General features: G+C 47.9%; 1 protein-coding gene across 2 annotated transcripts in view; it reads right to left on the bottom strand.

Moving 5' to 3' along the window:
• The window catches only part of NPHP4 (nephrocystin 4), a 95,897-nt gene that overhangs the window by 4,391 nt on the left and 70,143 nt on the right, over positions 1-21,363 (bottom strand). For both annotated transcript variants that reach the window (XM_081923440.1, XM_081923439.1), the window contains exons 17-27: positions 20,627-20,787; positions 19,069-19,249; positions 13,807-13,935; positions 8,497-8,708; positions 7,913-8,139; positions 6,391-6,577; positions 6,061-6,150; positions 5,239-5,395; positions 4,615-4,700; positions 3,960-4,045; positions 3,272-3,443 (exon numbers count right to left, since the gene is read on the bottom strand). In XM_081923440.1, the coding sequence (XP_081779566.1) occupies positions 3,272-3,443; positions 3,960-4,045; positions 4,615-4,700; positions 5,239-5,395; positions 6,061-6,150; positions 6,391-6,577; positions 7,913-8,139; positions 8,497-8,708; positions 13,807-13,935; positions 19,069-19,249; positions 20,627-20,787 (1,688 nt within the window). The remainder of the gene's footprint in view (positions 1-3,271; positions 3,444-3,959; positions 4,046-4,614; positions 4,701-5,238; positions 5,396-6,060; positions 6,151-6,390; positions 6,578-7,912; positions 8,140-8,496; positions 8,709-13,806; positions 13,936-19,068; positions 19,250-20,626; positions 20,788-21,363) is intronic.

Below are 21,363 nucleotides of genomic sequence, written 5' to 3'. Positions count from 1 at the left end.
AACTGGTGTTCAGAAGCATCGCTGTCTCCAGCTGCAGAGGCAGAGCAGAAGTATCATGGCCAGTAGCCATTAATATCCATATTCTCCATTAATTTGTTTAGATTTTCTTTTAAAGTCATCCAAGTTAGGGCCATCACCGCCTCCCACGGGAGCGAGTTCTCTGGTTTAACTATGCACTGCATGAAGAAAGGCTTTGTTTATTTGTCCTGAATCTTCCAACATTCAGCTTCATAACGAGCCTACGGGGAAAGGAGCTTACTGCAAAATATTACATAATCTTCGGCGCCTGTACCTCTGCCCACATGTAGCTTGTTCTGGAAAACAGGGAGTAGTTGCTGCCATGGAGTGAAGCTGCTGAGGACCCAGAACTCCTTTTCAGGGCTGCTTCATCAGCCTTATTGCATGGATCCTTAGATCCACCTTTAGCAGGAAAGACTGTGGTCAACAGCAGAACCACCCCTGGTCTGTCTATAGTACGAGACTTGTGGCATTCCATCACTTACTCTGAACGTAGCTTGCTTGCTAGCCTACGTTCAATAGCCCATGGGTGGTTTTACTAACCATAAGTGATTTCAGGCCTAGCTAAGACTTAAAATCTGTTCCATTTTAAAGTCACTGTCAAAGGATTCTGGGAAGGGAAATCCATGTCTCCCCCACAGAGGAAGTGAGGAAGAAAGACTCCTCCCTTCCTCTTTGTTAGATGTGAGCTACAAGGTCTGGATGGCTTGCCAAAAGCCAGGTAAGCATTTGGGAAGGGAATATCCTGTTTAGGTGTAAGGCACAATGGTCCTCTCCTTCACCTCACAGGGCACCTCCCTCCCTCCCTCTACATCATATCCAGAGATGCTACAGGGTGGGCTTAACTATGGAAAGGTGGCTTACAAATGAACTATGAGAAAGGTGATGGATGTATCCCTCTTCGGGTCAGCATCCATACTTTGGCCCTTTAACAATGGTGCCCCAATGGGGACAATCACCTCAAGGCCATGGACTCTAGGTGACTGAGCGATGCTGTGAACAGTAGCTGCCAAAGCCCCCTGCCGGAGGATCAGGAGGAGGAGGGGCTTCTCAGAGGTTAATCCAAAATGCTACAGACACCAACCAGGCTCTTCCGAAAGGGACCACCCTGGTGTCCTTTGATCAAGCCACAGGAGAAGCTAATCTGCTCTACCTCTGTCTCCAGCCTGGAATGCAAATGAGGTGATGATTCAATGTGTGCTGCCGACATGGAAATGAGAGCCTGCAGAGGCAAAAGGCAAGGGCCTTGCATTTTCTTTTCATGAAGGTTCTCCCTTGGCAATGGGGCTACATCCGCCTTATGCCAGCAATTTAGTAGGCATCTCTGGTCAGTCTGTCCAGCTGCAGTGATTAATGCTCATTACATTTAAGGGAGGGCTGTTTTAGAAACTAAAAGCAAGACTCCTGGTTCTTGGCTTAAGGTATAATTGCCACTGGCTTCCTCCTTCCCTTTGCTCTAGAGTAGCTTTTCTCAACCTTGGATCCCCAGATGTTGTTGAACTACAAGTCCTATCATCCCTGACCACTGGTCCTGCTGGCTAGGGATGATGGGAGTTGTGGTCCAACAAACGTCTGGTGACCCAAGGTTGAGAAAAGCTGCTCTAGATATATAACCATCAGCTGACTCCACGGGAGGTTCTCTAGAGAATACAAGGCCATTCTCCACCACGGCTCAGGCTGCATGTGCTTCTGGATGGCAGGACAGGTGGTCTCAATGGATGAGGGTCAGCAGGAGCTTGCCTTGAGGACGCTGAACACCCTGAGACATTTCGAGGCCCACTTTGAGGGCAGTCTCAAGGAGTGGATCCTGTGTTTGACTCTTCCCCAGAGGCTGGAAGTTTAGACTTCCTAAACGAAGACCTGTTGGCCAAGACTCTCAATCTTTCATAAGCTCTGAGCAGGTAGTTTACAGATGTCAGTAACCCGCTGACATTGCCTCCTGATTTCAAATTGTTGCCAGCTTTAAATTCCTTCTCACTCTCAGCTAAAGGCCAGGACCTGGGCACTAAATAGGTGTGCCTGTAACACCCATCTTCCCTGAAAACTCCCACTGGGAGCTGGCCCAGGCGCTGCACAATCTGAACTAGATTTGGCTCCCTGAGCTCTTGATGCTTGCTACTTGCTGCTGCACACTCACCAGAGGTCAAGTCCCTCCATGCCTCCCTCAGCATCTTCTCTGGCTTACAAACATCGCCAACAGCACCATCAACAGACCAACTGCCCATACAGGTGTGCACCTGTTTGACCATCCACCTAAGTTATGCATGAACCTAATGCCAAATTCTGAGTTTGGAGAGAACTGCAGATTACTCACATCTCCACCCATTATCCTTCTGAGTAGACTTTTCTTATGCTCTTATAACCTCATGTCACACTGAGTACCGTATGGGCTTGCATACAGATTGGAGAGGTGAAGTTGAGGGTGAGGGATTGACCAGGGCTCATCAGAGAATCCACGTCTAGGAACCGATCCCAGGTCTGATCAGCAGAATCTCACTTAGACTCCATACCATGAGTGAAGCAGGAGCTTCCTTCAAGTTTCCTTTGTCTTTTGCTGTTCCCTTTCTACTCATGTAGCTTCAGAATTTTCAAGCAGCCCCCCCTTTCAATTTATGTGAGGGCAGCGGAGTTTGTGTTTCTCTTATTATTCACATTTATAATTATGACTAAATGCATTCTAAAGAAATTATTATTCTCCATAGACTCTTTAATTCTGATAACTTGCCCACTGGGGTTTTGGGCCACTGATCCCTCCGTACGATGGCTTTAATCAAAAGACAATTACAGAAGAGGCTTTGCAGCTGTAAATTGTCTGAGGTCTCCTAACGGGCTCTTGCATCCTAGCGGACGGCCCATCTCGTGGGGACCTTTGATGAAAATCTCCAAGCAAAGGCACTTGCAGAGGCGGAATCAAATTTCCCAGCAGAATGTGTGTGTGTGTGTGTGTGTGTGTGTGTGTGTGTGTGACCCTCCTTGTGCGATTTCTTGTCAGTTTCTTGTGAAAATGTGCCTCACCCTTTCTTTCTCAATTGCTTTTATTTGTCCTTGGAAAAACATTGCCCAGCCGAATCTGATTAGCTGCATCATGTGATCCCTGATTGGCTAGGATCAACCGTTTGACTAATCCAGGCAGGAGGGAGAAAAGCATAATAAAGGAGGAGAAAAATGAAACAGAAGGTTTCCTGCTCTTTTAAGATCTGAGCAACCACAGAATAAAGGAAAGTCCCCACGGAGTCCCGGGGTCTGATCTTACCGTCAGCTCATGCGGGTGTGAGGTGTACGCTTTCACCTTCCGGATGGCTTGAGTCCCTCTGAGCACCAGTGAAAGGCGGGTCAGCTGCCCTGTTATGCAGCTAACATCCACCCGCTGCAAAGAATGGAGGTAGAATTGCCAGATCTGTGTCGGAGCAGCCAGCCAGGGGTCCCTGGAGTGACAAACGGAGCAACAGATGGTGCTTCACAGCCTTGTCAGAGTGAAAAATACTAGGGGAAGTGACGGCTCCAAAACCGCGAGCCAGGAAAGAAGGAAAATCCTCCCTCAAACCCACATGTGTGTGTTCTATAAATTAAGCACCAGCCGCCCAGTTCCTGGGGAATGCTCACACGGCCTAGAAGGGCACAATCCTATCCTGGTTTGTTTGTTTGTTTGTTTCCTTGTTAAAAAACCAAAAGGAAAACATCCAAATAAAACGCAATTCTGTGCTCAGCTCTGGGCTTCTCCGAGTGGCTGAATGTTCCAGGGTCTGTTTCCTTAAGAAGACAGAGCAACATAGGCTGCAGGTGCCTTTTGATCTTTTAAAATTAATTTTTATCGCTTTGCTTCTTACCTGTTAAACAACACACATGCAAGCAAGCAAGCAAGCAAGGAAGGAAGGAACCCTCCACCCTTAGTAACTTTGATGCAGCACAGAATCTGAGTGCCATCATGGTTTCCTACTTACGTGTAAATAGAAAGGAAGAACCTCTTGATCTGTGGACTTGGGCCCCCTGCGACTTTCAGAAAGACATCCTGAGGTTCGCCAGGCCCCTGGGTGGGAAGACCGAGACCAGATTGTGACGTACCAGACCTTACCCAGTAGTGTTGAATTAATTTCTGAATTAAAACCAGGGAGCAGGTTTTGGAGAAAAGGAGACTGCCTTCCATCACTGATCTACACCAGGGGTGGTTGACGCACATCCCTTTAGATGCTGCTAGAGTAAGACTCCTGTCATCCCTGACTATTGGCTGGGCTGGCTGGGGCTGACGGAAAACTGGGATCCAGCAACATCTGGAGGGCTGCACTGCTAACCTCACCCTGGTCCACCCTGCCTGGAAGAAACTCTCCAGGGTGTTATACAGAGAGAGCCCTTTCCCAGCGATGCTGGGACAATGCACTGACATACCGCTCTCTTCCCCGAAGGGTCTGCTTTTTTGCATCTGAAAAAGTTAATTTATAACTTGTGTAAGACTCAGAGCTGTGCTGGAAGTTATGAAAGAAATATTTTCAGCACATTCACAGGGACTTCGGGAGCAGGAGCAAAAGGGGGTGGGGGGAAAACTCGCTAATCTTTGGTGGGTTGGAATAATTTTCAAAGATTTGTGGGGGCATTCAGTACCATTTTCTTGGTTTCACAAACAATGTTGGGGTCACTGCAACGCACAAACATCTCTGGTTCTCCACCCGGCATACCCACTGGGGCACCTGGCAAGGAGAAAAATGGATCGTGAGGTCTGATTATTCCCACAAAAACAGCATGAATAAAAATAATCTCTGCCATTGCTGCTGCGGCATACAATGCAAAATCCTCCCATCTGCTGAAAGCAATGTGTGCAACGTATTTATACTGCTAAGACCACCCAACTGCCCAGTCAGGAAATCAAGGGCTGAACTGGTGACCTTCTGCATTCCTAGCATATGCTCTACCCCTGAGCTAATGTCCTGTACCTCAGTACAGGAAACTACCTTGTATCACACGGGGCCATTTAGCTCAGTATTGTCTGCACTGACTGGCAGTCCTGAAGACTCCAGGACTTCAGACAAGGGTCTTCTTGAGCCCTACCCGGAGATCCCAACTGAAACTGGGTCCTTCTGCATGCAAAGCTATGACCCTTTCCCACTGCATACATCCAGTATATCCAGCTTGGCCCTGGCAATGGCAGTGATTTTCAACGTGCCGTTTCTCGTTCTTCACTTTCGGGGGTGGGGGGTTGGGCTGCCTGCGAAATTGGCTAAGAGCTACCTGGAAGGGTGTGCCAAGGAGGCAAACGGATGGATTTCTTGAGAAAGGTGAGCTCCGGGTGATAGAAGCGGAAGGTCTGATCCACCACGTGGGGCTGGGATTCCACGTTCACGCTAAGGATGGCGAGGAGCTTCCCGCCGCTTGCAGTGAAGGAGACCTGGGTGGAGGGAGAGGGAGAAAATTAATGTCGTTCCCACAGGACAGCATGAATGGGGGTGACCGTGAGGACCTGTCACCCCGCCCTACCTTATAGGATTGTTGCAAGGATTACATGAGGTGTGTGGGGGGGAGCCACCTTGAGCGCCCTGGAGGAAAAGTTGCCTTTCGTAAAACAGGCTGAATCTTTATTGCACTGCTGAGGGATGGTTTGCCTAAGCCGCAATTAGCAAATGAGGAATTAAGTCCTTAGGCTTGATATCCTTGTTACATCCCGTAAATGCAGAGAGCAGAAATAATCCTCGAGTAATTTCAGTACTATCACCTGTAATACTAATCAGGTCCTTGTGTACCTTTAAAGAAATAATAAAATTGAGTGCCTTTTGGAAAACAGGCCGCATCTTTATTACAAAGCTGGGCAAGGTTTGGAGATCGAAAGGCACAGGGGTGGTAAGTTGGGGTGGGGAGCATGTCTGGAGCTGCCCCCACCCCAAGTCATTGCACACAGACCCACCCCCGCCACTGCCACCACCACCCTGTCAACCTTCCTGTATGAGGAATGTACCAAGAGTTACACAACCACCAAATCTGAAGAGGGAAGAGCACCCACAAGCCGACTGACTGGGTGCTTCCCAATCACTCTCCTTGTCAATCAGTGCAATTTACCCTGATGTGCTTTGTTTGCATGCCACAGGACTTCCAGGGGGCTGCGGAGTCCTCCTTGCCTTTGCTGAACATCAGCTCCATGGGACCTTGCTGGGAACGAAAGAGAGGAGTTGGAATGTGCTTTCCATTTTAACTACCCCCCCCCCAAAAAAAACCTCCCACTGTCTTCTGGGAGTCTAATGTCTGCGAGCCATTATCCTGGTTTATATGCTGTGGAATTCATTCTGCTATAGGCTTAAATGAGATTCCGGTGCTGCACCTTGTGTAAAGTTTCTCAAAAGCAAATATTTGGGAAGTATTTTTCAAAGCAAAGCACGAACGCCTCTCTACCTGCATGGTGGCAGCATGCTCCAGGGAGAAGGCCTGGTACTTGAAGGGGATGTGGACCGTCTCCTTGGGGCGCAGGTACACCTGAGGCGTGAGGTCGTCCTGCAGGTGAAACATGTCCTCCTCCAGAGGGGTGGTGGTTTGGGTCAGCTTCTTGAAGTGCCTCCATTCTCTAGCGTCCACAATGACACTGGAGGGAGAAACAAACCAAACAAAGGCCAAGCACTTTTACTTCCAGGCAGAACTTCCAACCTCTTTGTTACCTGTGATCCATCTCAAAATCAAACTTTGGATTGCCACCTTTGACACTGTGGCTGGGAGCCTATGTCTGTTGCAGCACATGTGTCGGCTTTCCTCGTGTATAGTGGAGGGAGAATTAATTTCACAGGAGCATAGAATTGTAGAGTTGGGAAGGACACCATGGATCATCTAGTCCACCCCCCTGCAATGCAAGAATCACAACTGAAGAATTTACCTTCTAACTGGGGTTGGTGGCATTCTTGTGCATAAAGGTAAAGGGACCCCTGACAGTTAAGTCCAGTCATGGACGACTCTGGGGTTGCGGCGCTCATCTCGCTTTACTGGCCGAGGCAGCCGACATTTGTCCGCAGACAGTTTTTCCGGGTTATGTGGCCAGCATGACTTAAGCCACTTCTAGCAAACCCAGAGCAGCGCACAGAAATGCCGTTTACTTTCCCACCAGAGTGGTACCTATTTATCTACTTGCACTTTAGGAGCTGGGACTGAACAACAAGAGCTCACCCCATCGTGGGGATTCGAACTGCCGACCTTCTGATCGGCAAGCCCTAGGTGCTGTGGTTTAACCCACAGTGCCACCCACGTCCCATATTCATGTGCATAGAACCCTTTTATTATTGCCTGCAGGCAAATGGATGCTGCTCACTGGTTCGGGGAGGGGGAGAGAAAAGCAAAGCTTTTGCCGGGCAGGGTGGGGGTCCAAAATTGTCTTCCCTCCCTGAGATTGGGAACTGCAGCTCCCACTGGCAAGGTTTCCTACAGGGGATGCAATAGCCTGTGTGTGCAGTGTGTGAACTAAACCTCCCCTCTACCCCCCACTAATTCATATTTATTTAGAGCTTTTGAACCCTGCTCCTTAGACAAAAAGGCTTCTGAAGTGGCTTATATATGATCAATTAAAAGAAGGCAGTCCCTGGCAACACAGGCTTACAACCTAAAAAAACAAAACAAAAGAAGAACAGCACACGAGGGAAAAGGGACAGGGAGGGAAGAGGGGAAAAGATCAATCTTGACCTGACTGCACACCTGTAAGGATTACTGAGCTAATGCACGTGAAGTGATCTGAACACTTGAACGCAACATAGATACATAAACGGATATTAATGCCGAGCATTTTTATGATCGATTGTGTTTCTCCCGACAGTTTTTGCCTGATCCTTCTGGCCTTCAGAATGCAGCCGCTTTTCCTCTCACAGCGATCCAGCTGGGGCTCAGAAAGCACAAAGAAGGGCATCGCCTGCTTTTGCTCCCCTGGGACTTCTCCTACCTGAGCTCTGGGTTGTCCGTCTCTATGGTGACTGTGTGCTGGACATTATATGGGTTCTTCAGGGCAAACTCGAAGAACTCAGCCGTGCCAAATGTGGCGTAGAGGGTGTGATGGGTGGTAATGGCCTGGCTCAGCATGCTGGCGATGCTCTCGGCTTTGATGCGCTCCCGGTAGGCCTCGATGATCTGGAGGTCCCGGGAGTGCTGGATGCGATCCTCATGCCGTCCCTGTGAGGGAAGGAAAGGCTCAAGAACTGGCTGAGTGGGCAGGGTGGACTGTGAGACGTAGCTCTTCCGGAGAAACTAACACAGCATCTTAAGAGTACTAGGGAACACAAAAACCAAAGACAATTCTGAAACTGTATGGAACATGTTAATTCCACACAATGCACAGGGCAATGCCACCTGCAGCTCTCTCTGGGGCAATGTGTTCGGACAGCGGGTAGAAGACTACTGACTGTCTCCCACCTGACGGCTCAGCTCTAAGACCCTGTAGAGATGCCATTACTTGGGAGTGAGTTGTACTTGGCTAAATGGGCCAAGGATCCAGCTCAGAAGGCGGCCATGGGGGAACAAGTCTCTCACCGTGATGAGGCTGGCTTTCTTCGGAGCATCGCCCTCTTGGGACTCCCGCTTCCGGACCGACAGCATCCTCTCCAGCTTCCGCCTCCGGGTGACGCTGGCCTCGCGGCTGCTGTGCTGGAACGTGGCGCTGACTTCGCGTAGGCGCGAGAAGAGCATGGCCGCCAGCTCGCTGTCCACATCGGCCAGTTTTTGTGCCTGGCACACGTTCCCAACTGGAAAACAGACAGACAGACAGACAGACAGAGGTCATGATGGAAATGGCCAGATGGGATGAAGCAAAAGCCAATCACATCGTTTCTCTGTCTTGATGCGCAGGAATTACTTGTGGGATTGATACCTGCCTGAATGCTGCTTTTTAAACCTGTGGCATTTTCTGTTTCCTTAATAAGAAAAAAAAATTACTCCTTCTTCCTTTTCTCCCTGCCCCTCCCCTCTTTTTTTTACTGGGCAATAAAGATAAAAATGCAATTAAGACCGTGGCTACCTCTGCCCTCTTTTCAAATTCCATTAGATCTCAAAATGAAAGGCTTCAAGTTTGGTTTTGAAGACAACGTTAATGAATTAGCTACACGTTACTCTGCTGAATGGTTGAGTATTAAGTTATTAATTTGCGGCTTTATCTCCCCGGGTTGATTTCATTTGGGGGACCAATTTTCAACACACCAGTTGGCTACACTTTCATATTCTTCCGTTCCTTGTTTGATGTGGCCTTTTCTTTCCTTTGTGGTGGGAAATAGCTTTGCAAATAAAGTAATATGCTTTTTTTTAGAGAGAGAGAAAAAGACCATCAGAGGTAAAGCAGAAGGAGAACAAAGAGATTTTAAAGCACAGAAATGTAAGAAGCTGTCTTATGCTGCAACCATTAGCCATAGAATCACAGAACTGTAGGGCAACCACCTTTGCAATCTAGCTCAGTCTACACCAGGGGTGAGGAACTTTACTCAGTCCAAGGGCCGTGGGGAATCTTCTGGGGGCCACATGCCAGCGGTGGGCTAGGCTAGAGACAAAAGTAAGAGGAAGAATAGATGGGACTCTTTGTGCTCTTCTACAGCTGGCTACATTTTAGCCACACAACAGTTGGAAGTCTCTAGGACATACATCTCTCCACCAAGGCAAACAAGACACACGGTCCCAGTTGACAAGAAAATGTCCTTAAGAAAGGCACTGAGGTGGGGTGGAGAGAGTCCTGAGGGCCGGGCAGAAAAACCTGGAGGGCTGCATCCAGTTCTCAGGCAAAATGTCTTGGGGCCAGCCCTGACGGTGGATGCAACTGGAGTTTCAAAAGCATAGCAAGCTGCCTTCTATTGGGTCGCCCCATTTGTCCACCAAGTTATTGTCTACACTGAACTGGCCGCTTCCTGTTACACTTTCCTCCACCACCACAGCTAATCAATGAGAGCCAGTGTGGTGTAGTAGTTAAAGTGTCAGACTAAGATCTGGAAGACCAATGTTCGAATCCCTGCTCAGCCATGTTGAAAATCACTGGGTGGCCTCAGGCCAGCCACTGCCTTGCAAGGTTGCTGTTGTGAGGAGGCGGAGAGCCAAGTGTGGCACCTCGAGCAAAGGAGCTTGAAAACGGTGAGGGTATAAATGCAGTAAAATCAAAGTAAGTAAATAACTGCTATGCCTTAAAGGGCTGCATGACCCAGTGCAGAAGGCCCTAGTTTCAATCTCTGGTTGAAGGGCTGTCAGGCCAGAGAATGTTTCTGTGTGTGTGTGTGTGTGTGTGTGTGTGTGTCCCTCTCCCTCCTCTCTCTCTCTGCCTGAGGGCTTGAATAGTTTTAATACATAGGCAGCGCTGGTCATGAAGGGCTGGTGGTCTTACTCAGTGTAAAGCATTTATGACAGCCTGGGGTGGTTGGCGGTTCAAAAGGAAAGGTCCACTGGTCTCTTGGCAACTCCACCATTCAGGTTCCCAAATAAAATTCTTCATCTGACGTGGACTGCTGTCCAAGGTTGCCTATTAGTCTGACTGCATGACTCTCTGTCTCTCTCTCTCTTTATAAATAGTAAGTCCTATTTGCAGGTTAGATGCCCTTAATTGGATGCTCAGTCCACCTTCTGTTCTCCCAGTCGTAGCAGATCAGCTCAGGCAACCTTGGCAACAACAACAAATGAATCACAAAGCCCGGAGATACATCCCTGCTCTGAGGGAAGGGGATGTTTAAGGTGGGTGAATGACACACAACCTCTGTAAGTGGCGCTTGCCCAAGGCTGGCTGACTCCAGAAGCCCTAAAGATGTGCAGCAGGATTCCCCTTGCTTCTGGAGGTTGCATCCGGATAGATGCAGGTGTTACAAGAGCTCTTTTTGGAAACTAGCCCCTTCTAGGGCAGACTCCCAGTTCACTATCCTTCCCACCTGGAAAATCTTTCTCGTGGATCTTTTGGGGCAAGTCGCAAGCAGTTCCGAGTTCTCCCTACGGGTAACTCAGAAACTCCCTACCGGCTGACAACCATATCTACTCCACCCTGACATGTTTGGAAAGCTGTTTCAAGCGGCTTTAAGGCAATGCTATTCAGCTGTGGGGATCTTCTCTCCTATTAGATATAGAGAGCCCGTGTGATGTAGCGGCTAGAGTGTTGGACTAGGACGTAGGTTCAAATTCCCCCACTCAGCCATGGATCTCACTGGATGAACTTGGGCCAGTCGCTACCTCTTAGTCTAATCTACTTCACAGGGTTGTTGTGAGGATGTGTGTGCACTTGTAGCAGAGCAAGAGAGCGGGTTGCGACTGGGGTACAAAAGTTTGGGGCATTGGGAGAGCTGTTGGGCAATGAGGGGCGGTTTTTGCAAGGGGTTTTGGGGTGAGCTCTGGAGGAGGGAGGTTGGGCAAACTGTGAGGAGCTGGGGGAGTGGGAAATCTGATGGAGGAAAGGGCTTTTGGCATCGATCGCTGAAGAATTGATGCTGTTGAATTATGATGCTGGAGGAGACTTTTGAGAGTCCCATTGACTGCAAGAAGATCAAACTTATCCATTCTTAAGGAAATCCTCCCTGAGTGCTCACTGGAAGGACAGATCCTGAAGCTGAGGCTCCAATACTTTGGCCACCTCATGAGAAGACAAGACTCCCTGGAAAAGACCCCGATGTTGGGAAAGATGGAGGGTGCAAGGAGAAGGGGACAACAGAGGACGAGATGGTTGGACAGTGTTCTCGAAGCTACCAGCATGAGTTTGACCAAACTGTGGGAGGCAGTGGAAGACAGGAATGCTTGGCGTGCTATGGTCCATGGGGTCATGAAGAGTGGGACATGACTAAATGACTAAACAACAACAACCAGGGGGTTGTAAATGGGGTGGTGGATAGATAGGACTGGTGAGGGATGCGAGCAGGAACAGCAGTCCAAAGTAAAGTGAAAGAAGTAAAATAATCAGTTTCCCCAAAACCTTGCAGGTAGTCTCTACCTGCGCGGCAGCAGTTGGCTAGAGTAAGACACCTCAGATTTTCTCCCCCCCCCCAATATTCAATGGCTGTGCCCACGAGAAGCTGCAAAAATGATGATGCTTGGCTTGGTCTGCTGCCCTTGCTAAGCCTCCAACCAAGATCTGACCAGATCACTCAACCCACCAGCATCCACCTTTAAAAGAGAGCCAGTGTCTGGAATTAAAAACAAAAAACCAAGGCCTCACTACGAGGGTGAGCTTGGCTATTGTCAAAAGCGGCTCAGGTGCAGAGCAGCTGGTTGGTTTTCATCCAACTCTTTGGAGTTTTCTAACGATGATTTGGTACTTCTGCATGACTGTTTTCAATCCTGGCAGCTGCTTTGAGGGCCCACAGACAGGAAAAACAGGGTAAATACAATAAATCACATCAAGCTGGCTTTTCACTAAACACCTTGAACACAATCCCTTGCTAGAAAGAAAACATGGCTTAACTGAAGAGCTGCTTTAACTGCCAAGTTTGCACAGCCTCAGCTGAGGCTTCTTCCCTGTGTGCTTGAGATTTACCATCTTGCATTTTCTGAGCCAGTCCCCGTAGCCCATTGCAAAGAGGACACACATTCATGCATGAGGTACCAGTAAGCTAACAGATCCACATACCATTAAGGGAAAGAGTGGCCACCTATCCTCACCTTTTCAAAATAAACTCAATGGTTTGGTCTTGGATACCGGACACAATTTCATCAGTTACTGGTCCACCCCGTTGCCTGACACTCCCTTAGCATTGTTACTTATGGAAAGTGACCTGAATCCGAAAGTTAAGCACAAAGCTTTTTTCTTGCTTTCACTGGTGGTGGTTTGGGTGGTCATTGCTCAACAAGGGAAGTCATGAAAAATGCTACCTGAAGTGGCATGGCTCAATATCGTCTGGGAGATAGCCCTGTATGAACGTCTCACACAGCACAGTGTGAAGCGAAGAAAGATCAGTGTGAGGGAGTGTGGTCTTAATTTTTTTTCCCCTTTATTAGTATGGACCCAAAGTTCTCAGGCCCTCCACCCACACCTCACTTTAGAGAGGTTACAACTGCAGCTGGAAGCAACCCCCAAGAGTCATATAGTCTGACCCCCTGTAATGCAAGGGAGAAAAATTGCAAGTCTAGAAGAAGAGCCTAAAGTGTTGAAACAAATCCCTTCTCAGAACCCTTGGACACCAGAGATTCAAATCTCTTTAAAGCTAAAGGAACCCTGACAAGTGGCCAGCTAAACTCCGCTTAAAAGCTTCCAAGGAAGGAGAGTCCACCACCTTCCGAGGGAGTCCGTTCGACGGTTCAACAGCTCTTTTTAGAATCATAGAGCTGGGAGGGACCACAAGGGTGATCTAATCCAACCACCTGCAATGCGGGAATCTTGTATTATCAGAAAGCTCTTCTTAAGGTTTAGTTGCCATCTCCTTTCTTGCTATTTAAATCCATTGGTTCGGGTCCTCCCCCTCGGAGCAATAGAAAACAAGTTCGCTCCATCCTATAATCAATAATCACACAAAACTGGTAATGACTCTTCTAAGGTAATTTAATCATTTGCTGTTATCTAGTCTGATTGTGTATTCTATAACCTGTGTCTGTAACTGGATTCTGCTATGTATGTTTACTCGAAGCTCTTCGATTGTTTTCTTGAAATCAATAAAAAATATTAGAAAAATAAAAAATAAACTCAAAAACGTTGAGGGGAAGAAGGGGAGGAAGAAGACTCATCCACAAAGCCCTTAGCAGGCGGTCCACCCCACCCCTCCCTGCATCCACCTGCTTGGTGCATCACTCACTGTTTGGGGAAGGAGAAAGCGGTGGTCTCTCCTCTTCCCCATTTCTGCTCCCACCTGCCTCCTCAGCATAACCTAATAAGGAAAATTGAGAAACCAGAAGCCGACTTACCGCTGTAAGCATTTGCAGACAGCAAGCTGCCCCCATGGAAGCCACTGTTCCCGTCATGGGAAGAGATGATCCGAGAGCGAGAAGGTGGCAAAGAGATGGACTTCCTCTGCCTTTGTTCACACAGATGGCCTACAAAAGAAGACGAGGCAGAGACTTAGGGAGCACAGGCTAGGGGATCAACAAAGACCTCTCTATCAAACCCCAGGGGGTTCCACAGACCTCCTCCCTCCTCAAGCCACACACCCCACAGTCCCTGCTCTGCACTCTCCTCAAGTGCTTTTGTACAGCTTGAATGTTCCCCTAGAATGTAATCTTGCCTGGATGGCCTGTAATGGATGCAGCAGGAGAACTCCTCTAGTGGATTACAAACTGGTTAAGTTGTAGGAAGAAGAACAAGCATTACTGAAGCAGAGTCAGCATGGCTTCTGCAAGGGCAAATCCTGTCTCATGAACCTTCTCTGAGCATATGGATAGAGGTGATCCCATTGATATAGTGTACTTGGACTTTGAGAGGGTTTCGACAAAGTCTCCCGAGTAAGCTTAGCCCTCAAAGAATAAGAGAAGAGGTCACAAATTGGCTAAGCAGCAGAAAGCAGAGAGCAGGAATAAATGGATGATTCTCTAGATGCAGAGATGTTGAAAGTGGAGTCGCCCAAAGATCGCTATTAGGACCTGTGCTTTTTAACTTATTCGTAAACGATCTAGAGTTAGGCACGAGCAATGAGGTGGCAAGGCCTACTGACGATACTAAATTGTTCAGGGTCACTAAAACAAAAAGGGATTGGGGAGAGCTCCAAAAGGACCTCTCTAAACTGAATAAATGGGGGGGGGGGTAAGATGGCAAATGCAATTCCATGTAAACAAGTGCAAAGTAATGCAGTCAGGGCTAAAATAATAATAATAATAATTTCACCTATATGCTCATGGGGTCTGAACTGGTGATGAAAGGCTAAGAATGAGACCTCAGGGTCACACTAGAGAGCTCAAGATCTTGACCTAGCATACAGCGACTGTGAAAAGGGCAAATTCCAGGCAGAGACTCATTAGAAAAGGAATTGAAAACAAACTACGGCTATCATAAAGCCGTTATAGAAATCTATGGTGTAACCACATTTGGAATACTGTGTACTGTTCCGCTCACCTCACCTCAAAAGGATATTGTAGAGTTGGAAAAGGTTCAAAAAAGGGCAACCAAGAAAATCAAAATGAGGAAAGGTGTTTGGGACATTTTAGTTTAGAGAAAAAGTAAGGTGCATGATAGAAGTTTATAAAATTATGCATGTCCTAAGTAAATAGGCATAGTTTTTCTCTCTCCTTCATGAGACATGGACACCCACTGAAGCTGAAGCTTGTAAGATCTAGGGCAAATAACACAGCACACAGTTAAAACTATGGAAGTCCCTCCTGCAGGAGGCAGTAATGGCCACCAACCGGATGGCTTTAAAGGAGGATTGGACAAATTCATGGAGGACAAGGCTATCAGTGGCTACTAGCCATGATTGCTACACTCTGCCTCCACAGTTGGAGGCAATAATGCTTCTGAATACCAGTTGCTGGAAACCACAGGAGGGGAGAGGGCTCTTGTGCACGGGTCCTGTTTGCAGGTTTCCCACAGGCAATGTTTGGTCACTGTGAGAACAAGATGTTGGCCTGTTCTAGGAGGCTCTTCTTATAGCCTTATGTTTCCATGTTTCCAAAGCATATCCGGAGACGCATGTGCATTTCAAAGTGGCCAATTCCAGTCTTAAGATATAGAATTCAGAACGTGCCTTTGGCTTGTTGGAGAGCTTTCCCTCTACCCTCCTCCCCCTCCTCTTTTTCTCAGATCTTTCAAAGCCTCAAGCTAGGTTTGCTTTTGGGGGTTTTATTAATGGGAGGGTTTTTTGTGTTTTTTTACAAGAAGCACCAGAACAAGTACGCTACAGAAAACAAAGTCTACCTTCCCCGGAGCAATGTTAATAATGAAGGTGAGTGAGCAAGCTTGGGTTTCTTTCCAGAAAGGAGCCTAACAGGAACCATCTGCAGAGGCACCAGAGCAATTCTAAGCCCCAAAAGCACCCCCTCAAAGAATCAATTCCTTCCCCCTCATGGCAATTGCCTTATCTTATTTTGTACCTTTCTGACACCGAAGGGGAACTCAGTGGGATCTCCTTTGACTTTCGGAAATAAACACCTTGATGCATAATGGCAAGCTTATCCAGTCTCTTTGCAAGTCCAACAGCTCCTTTGATCTCCGACTCAACCTGCCAGCCAAAACTCTCTTTTTTAAAAAATAAAAAAGCCCCTCTCTCCCATCTAAACCCACAGCCCGTTCAGAAAAAGAGAGTTATCAAAGGAGGCACCTTAAGGCTCTTTCTGCATAAGAGGGCCTTTGATTTGCAGTGCACAACGGAAGCCAGGATCCTCTGAAACGGGAGCTAGTGAGCACCTTCATCCCTTGGATCCTCTGAAGGAAGCTTACACTTCCTGGCTCCTTCAAGCAGTTCCTTCTTGATCTGCTCCTTCCAGATGCAGGAAGGTCCTTCTTTGAAGTCACAATTTCTACAGTCTCCATAGTTGCCATGGTGAAGTATTTACTTAATTTTAGCAGGGGGACCATTGCTCGGTGGTCAGAGCACATGATCTGCACAGGTGAAGGGGACAGCTCTGCCCTCTACCCAGGAGGGATTGTTGTGGGGGTGCTGCCACCACCCACCACCACCTGCCGCCCGAGGAAGCTGCCTCACTTTGCTTAATGGCAATGCTGGCTCCAAGCCTTCATAAAAAGCTCCCATTGGCACCAATTAAAGTAACATCTAGTTTAGTTCAAAGAGATCAAAGTACAGGTGATCTGTGAACCGCAGAGCAGCAATTTAGAAAGTCCTGAGCAGGGCAAAAAAATGGCACCAAGCACGAACTAATTTGGGATGATGAGGGGGATGGTCAGGAGGGCTGGGACTACGAGCAATGTCAAATCATCATGCCTTTCAATTATTTGAGGGAAAGAGCAGGATTTGGCCTGGCCCTTGCAAAGGAATCGATCTTTCCCTGGCCACAAGTATTCTGGTCCCTGCATAATCAGCAAGGCAAGAAGTGTCCCTATTAGTCAGCCATCCAAGCTCAGTCATTCTCAGACAGCACGGGATCAGAGAACATTTTTTTATCGTCATCTCATGTGGCAGATCTTCAAAGAACAACAGAACCAACAAACCTGCTTCCCCACCCCCATCCCGTCTTCCCCAGATGAGATGATTGATGACTGAGAGGCCGGCAACCTCCTGGACCAACACAATTCAAACAAATACACAAATTATAAACATTAAACTAGCCAGAAAATGTTGTAGAGTGAAGGGGGTTCCTCCGTGTTCCCTTTAGCTGCATACATAAAGGTGTAACAGTCCCTTGTAAAGGTGTCCTTCCCTTTCAAACCTCTCACGAGCTTTGATTTGTCAGTCAATTTCCCTGCCAAAGCCAACTGCCATACTTTCGTCTCTACTAGCGTTGCGATTGATGCTCCTTCCAGAAATTCCCAGTACCTCCTTGCTACTGGTAGACTAGATTGCCAACAACAACCGGCCAACAAGACGACTGAAATGCAGGATCAAGGAACATGTAGCTGTGGAGTCAAAGAGGAGGAATGGGGCTCTGAGCCTTTGCCAGGACTTGCCAAGTCCCTTTTGAATCTCTCTCCGCCATTAGATCATTTCCTTCCCTGGCCTTTGATTCATCTCTGGATTGATCATCGCAGCCCCTGTCCCTCCCCCACTCCTTGCTAAAGAGCTTATCACCCACTTGCAGGCAAAGTATGAAATGTCAATTTATGATACGGTAGAATGGAAGCTAATCTTTCTTCTGAAGATAAGATTTTTTTGCGGGGGGTGGAAACACATGGAGTCACACCGCCTTTATTTTTTCGCAGACAGATGAATTAAAGCACCTGCTACGAGGCCTGTAGCGCTAAGGCCCTTATAAGCCCGGATTCCTCGTCCTTCCAGGTACGGTTCTGTGCAGCTTCCAACGCCCCCGCCTCCGTTTCCCCTGCGTTGTTGTTTTGTTGGCATCTAATTGAGTGTCGCCTTTTCCATATTGTCTCTTTTCAAAGCCGCCTTGGATTGCCCGCTTGTAAACAAAACTAAGCAGAATTAATGACCTGTGTATTTCCACCATGCCGCAACAACCCAATGATATTACCGTTGTCGGGGCACAGGGGGGATAATAAGCTTTCGCAACGCAAGGTGCAAATCTTCTGCTTTCCTCCCCTTCCCCCTCCGAGGAGCTGGAAATCCTTCCTAAACAGCCCAAACGGTTGTTTTTTGTCAGCTGTGGTGCTGATGCCCATGTCTCAGTAGGATGGGGCGCAAGGCTACAGGGCCAGGTGGGGCAGGTACAGCCCTGACGGAATCACAGCAGTGGTCCTTTTCTAGAAACATGCCTGGCAGGCTGTGATTAGTGGGGGTGGATTTTGTCAGCACTCTATTACGTAAAAACAAAAACCAACCACTCTGCCAGAGAGGGTGCTGGAGAGGTTTTGAGGTTTGATGATCCACTCTGGGATTTTACTGCTGAACTATGCTTATCTGAACCCTGGCTGGGGCTAGAGATGGAACAAATTATTTCTGGTCCATGTCACTTTGGGATCCCATGTGGCCCTGTTTCTACATTTATACGCAAATACTTTTTGATATAGTGATGTATGGAAGTGAGAGCTGGACCATAAAGAAGGCTGATCGCTGAAGAATCCATGTTTTTGAATTATGGTGCTGGAGGAGACTCTTGAGAGTCCCATTGACTGCAAGAAGATCAAACTTATCCATTCTTAAGGAAATCCGCCCTGAGTGCTCACTGGAAGGACAGATCCTGAAGCTGAGGCTCTAATACTTTGGCCACCTCATGAGAAGAGAAGACTCCCTGGAAAAGACCCTGATGTTGGGAAAGATGGAGGGCACAAGGAGAAGGGGACGACAGAGGACGAGATGGTTGGATGGTGTTCTCGAAGCTACCAACATGAGTTTGACCAAACTGCAGGAGGCAGTGGAAGACAGGAGTGCCTGGCGTGCTCTGGTCCATGGGGGTCACGAAGAGTCAGACATGACTAAACGACTAAACAACAACACTTTTTGATATTTTAAGCCCTGTCCTCCAGGATTAAACAAAATTGACCTGGGCGGATCTCCTTGGGATGGAAATGCTGGGTACAGCTGAGTTCTGTTTTAACGTGAGGCTGAAGAGCCATAGGTTGCCCCGGAAAGCCAATGGAAATGCCTGAACAAACAGGACTCTTACCGATGTTAGCCAGGCTCAGGTGGAGACGCCCTCGCACAACAGCATGGACTCCAATGGGCTTCACACCCCCGTGCTTGAGAATCTCCCCACTCATCACGGTTGTGTCCTGCTTGTATTCCATGGTGATAACCTCCAGTTCACGGTGGACTTGGACAGCTGTCCGGCCCTGGCGGAGCAAATGCTGCAGAACAAGGAAATTCTGTGTCTGATTGAAAGATCATTCAGGTGTGTGTGTGTGTGTGTTGGAGAGTGTGGACCCACACAGCAGGAAGCCAGTGTGGTGTAGTGGTTAAAGTGTCAGAACAGGACCGGGGGAACCAAAGTTCAAATCCCCCACTCGGCCATGAAGCTCACTGGGATACCTTGGGACAGTCACTGCCTCACATTATTGTTGTGGGGATTAAATGAAAATTGGTGGGGAGGGCATATATGCCGCCTTGAGCTCTTTGAAGAAAAAAAAATGATATAAATGCAATAAATGAATAAATAAAAAGCCAATCCTTTTTTGAGTTGTCCTCTGAAATCAGTTATCAGACTGGCAGTAGCCATAATCCAAACTTTCCCAAGCTGGTGCCTTCTAGTTGTTCTGGACTACAACTCCCATTGGACCCCTTATTTTTGCCTAAGATGTATATCTCCTTTGTGGGGATGAACTACAAATCCCAACTTTTTCAATCTAGGTCCCAACCTGAGAACATGGGGGTGCATTGTCATTAGCAGCCAACAACCACCAGTGCTCTTTTGTGTGTGAGATCTCCTAGCCATAAATAACCATAAGGAACATTTTGTTGATACTGAAAACCCCAGGGCGGGGGGGGGGGGTGCTCTCATATCCTCCTTGCAAGATCTGGTCACTTTGTGAAAAGAATGCTGGACAAGATGGCCTGATCTGGCTCCTCTTTTGTTCTTAACCTAAAACACATCCTTACACTGAGTTAGGTCATTGGTCCATCTAGGTCACCCTTGTCTATGTCAGCTGTCCCCAATCAGGTGTTTTTGACTACAACTCCCATCAGCCCCAACCAGCACAGCCATATGATGCTGAGACTGATGGAAGCTGTGGTCTCAAACGTCTGAAGCACACCAGGTTTGCAACAGCTGATATAATTCATAGGGAGTAGAATCAGTGGAAAATTTAAAAGGTCTAGTCATCTCTAAATACTAGATATTTCAGTATGTCCACTTTGAGTGAGACCCTGTCAACATATAACACTTGTGCTCAGAGACCTGCTAACAGCATTTTTGTTTAAACAAAGCTACCCAGCTGTGCAGAATGATGATGATGATGATAACAACAACAACAACAACAACAACAACAATAATTTATTGTACCCCGCCCATCTGGCTGGGTTCCAATCTGTCTTTAGCTTATTGCTGATTTAAATTACTATATGAATGTTTTAAATAGCTGGGGGCGGTACTGATAACCTTATTCTTTTTGTAAACTGCTTTGAGGTTTTTGTTATGCTCAAGTGGTATTTAAATTTTACGGAATTGGCTCAGGGTGGGGTGGGGGTTGTCCCTCTCAAGAGTCAGTTCCAACTTAACAAATCCCCACCTTCAGCTTCACAGCAGCAGATCCGACGAGGAGCAACGAATCGCCATCCCACGCGTCTATTTGCAGAGTGTGCTCGGCCAGGTAACGGATAAACCACCGTTGCTCACCTGGCTTGAGGAAACCAGGATCCACCATATATTTCAGCTGGAAACCTGGGGAGCCTGCAGAGAAAGTTGCTGGTTACAGGTGTGTAAGGCCCAAAGCAAAAAACTCGCTGAGGGTATGAGCCATTCCACAGTGGAACCAACTCCCTCGGGTGGTGGTGGGCTCAGGGACACATTCCATCTAAGAGAAGCACTCAAGGAGAGTGTGGAGCTGGGCAGCTGGGGGTGTAGAGACTGGGGGATGTCCTGAGGGCCTGGGCAAAGGAGCAATGGGGGAGACCGCCTCCTCAGCTTGACCCAGGGAGAAGGAAAAGGAAGATGGTTTAGATTTACAACAGGGGTTTGAGGGAGGTCACAGCTCAGAGACAGATGAGGGGGAAAGAAGAAGAAGAAGAGTTTGGATTTGATATCCCGCCTTTCACTCCCTTAAAGGAGTCTCAAAGCGGCTAACATTCTCCTTTCCCTTCCTCCCCCACAACAAACACTCTGTGAGGTGAGTGGGGCTGAGAGACTTCAGAGAAGTGTGACTAGCCCAAGGTCACCCAGCAGCTGAATGTGGAGGAGCGGAGACGTGAACCTGGTTCCCCAGATTACGAGTCCACCGCTCTTAACCACTACACCACACTGGCTAGG

This window comes from Podarcis melisellensis (assembly GCF_964234715.1).
Source record: "Podarcis melisellensis genome assembly, chromosome: 8".
Lineage (NCBI taxonomy): Eukaryota > Metazoa > Chordata > Lepidosauria > Squamata > Lacertidae > Podarcis > Podarcis melisellensis.
The sequence above is the reverse complement of the archived record's forward strand: the minus strand, read 5'-3'. Positions and strand labels throughout refer to the sequence as shown.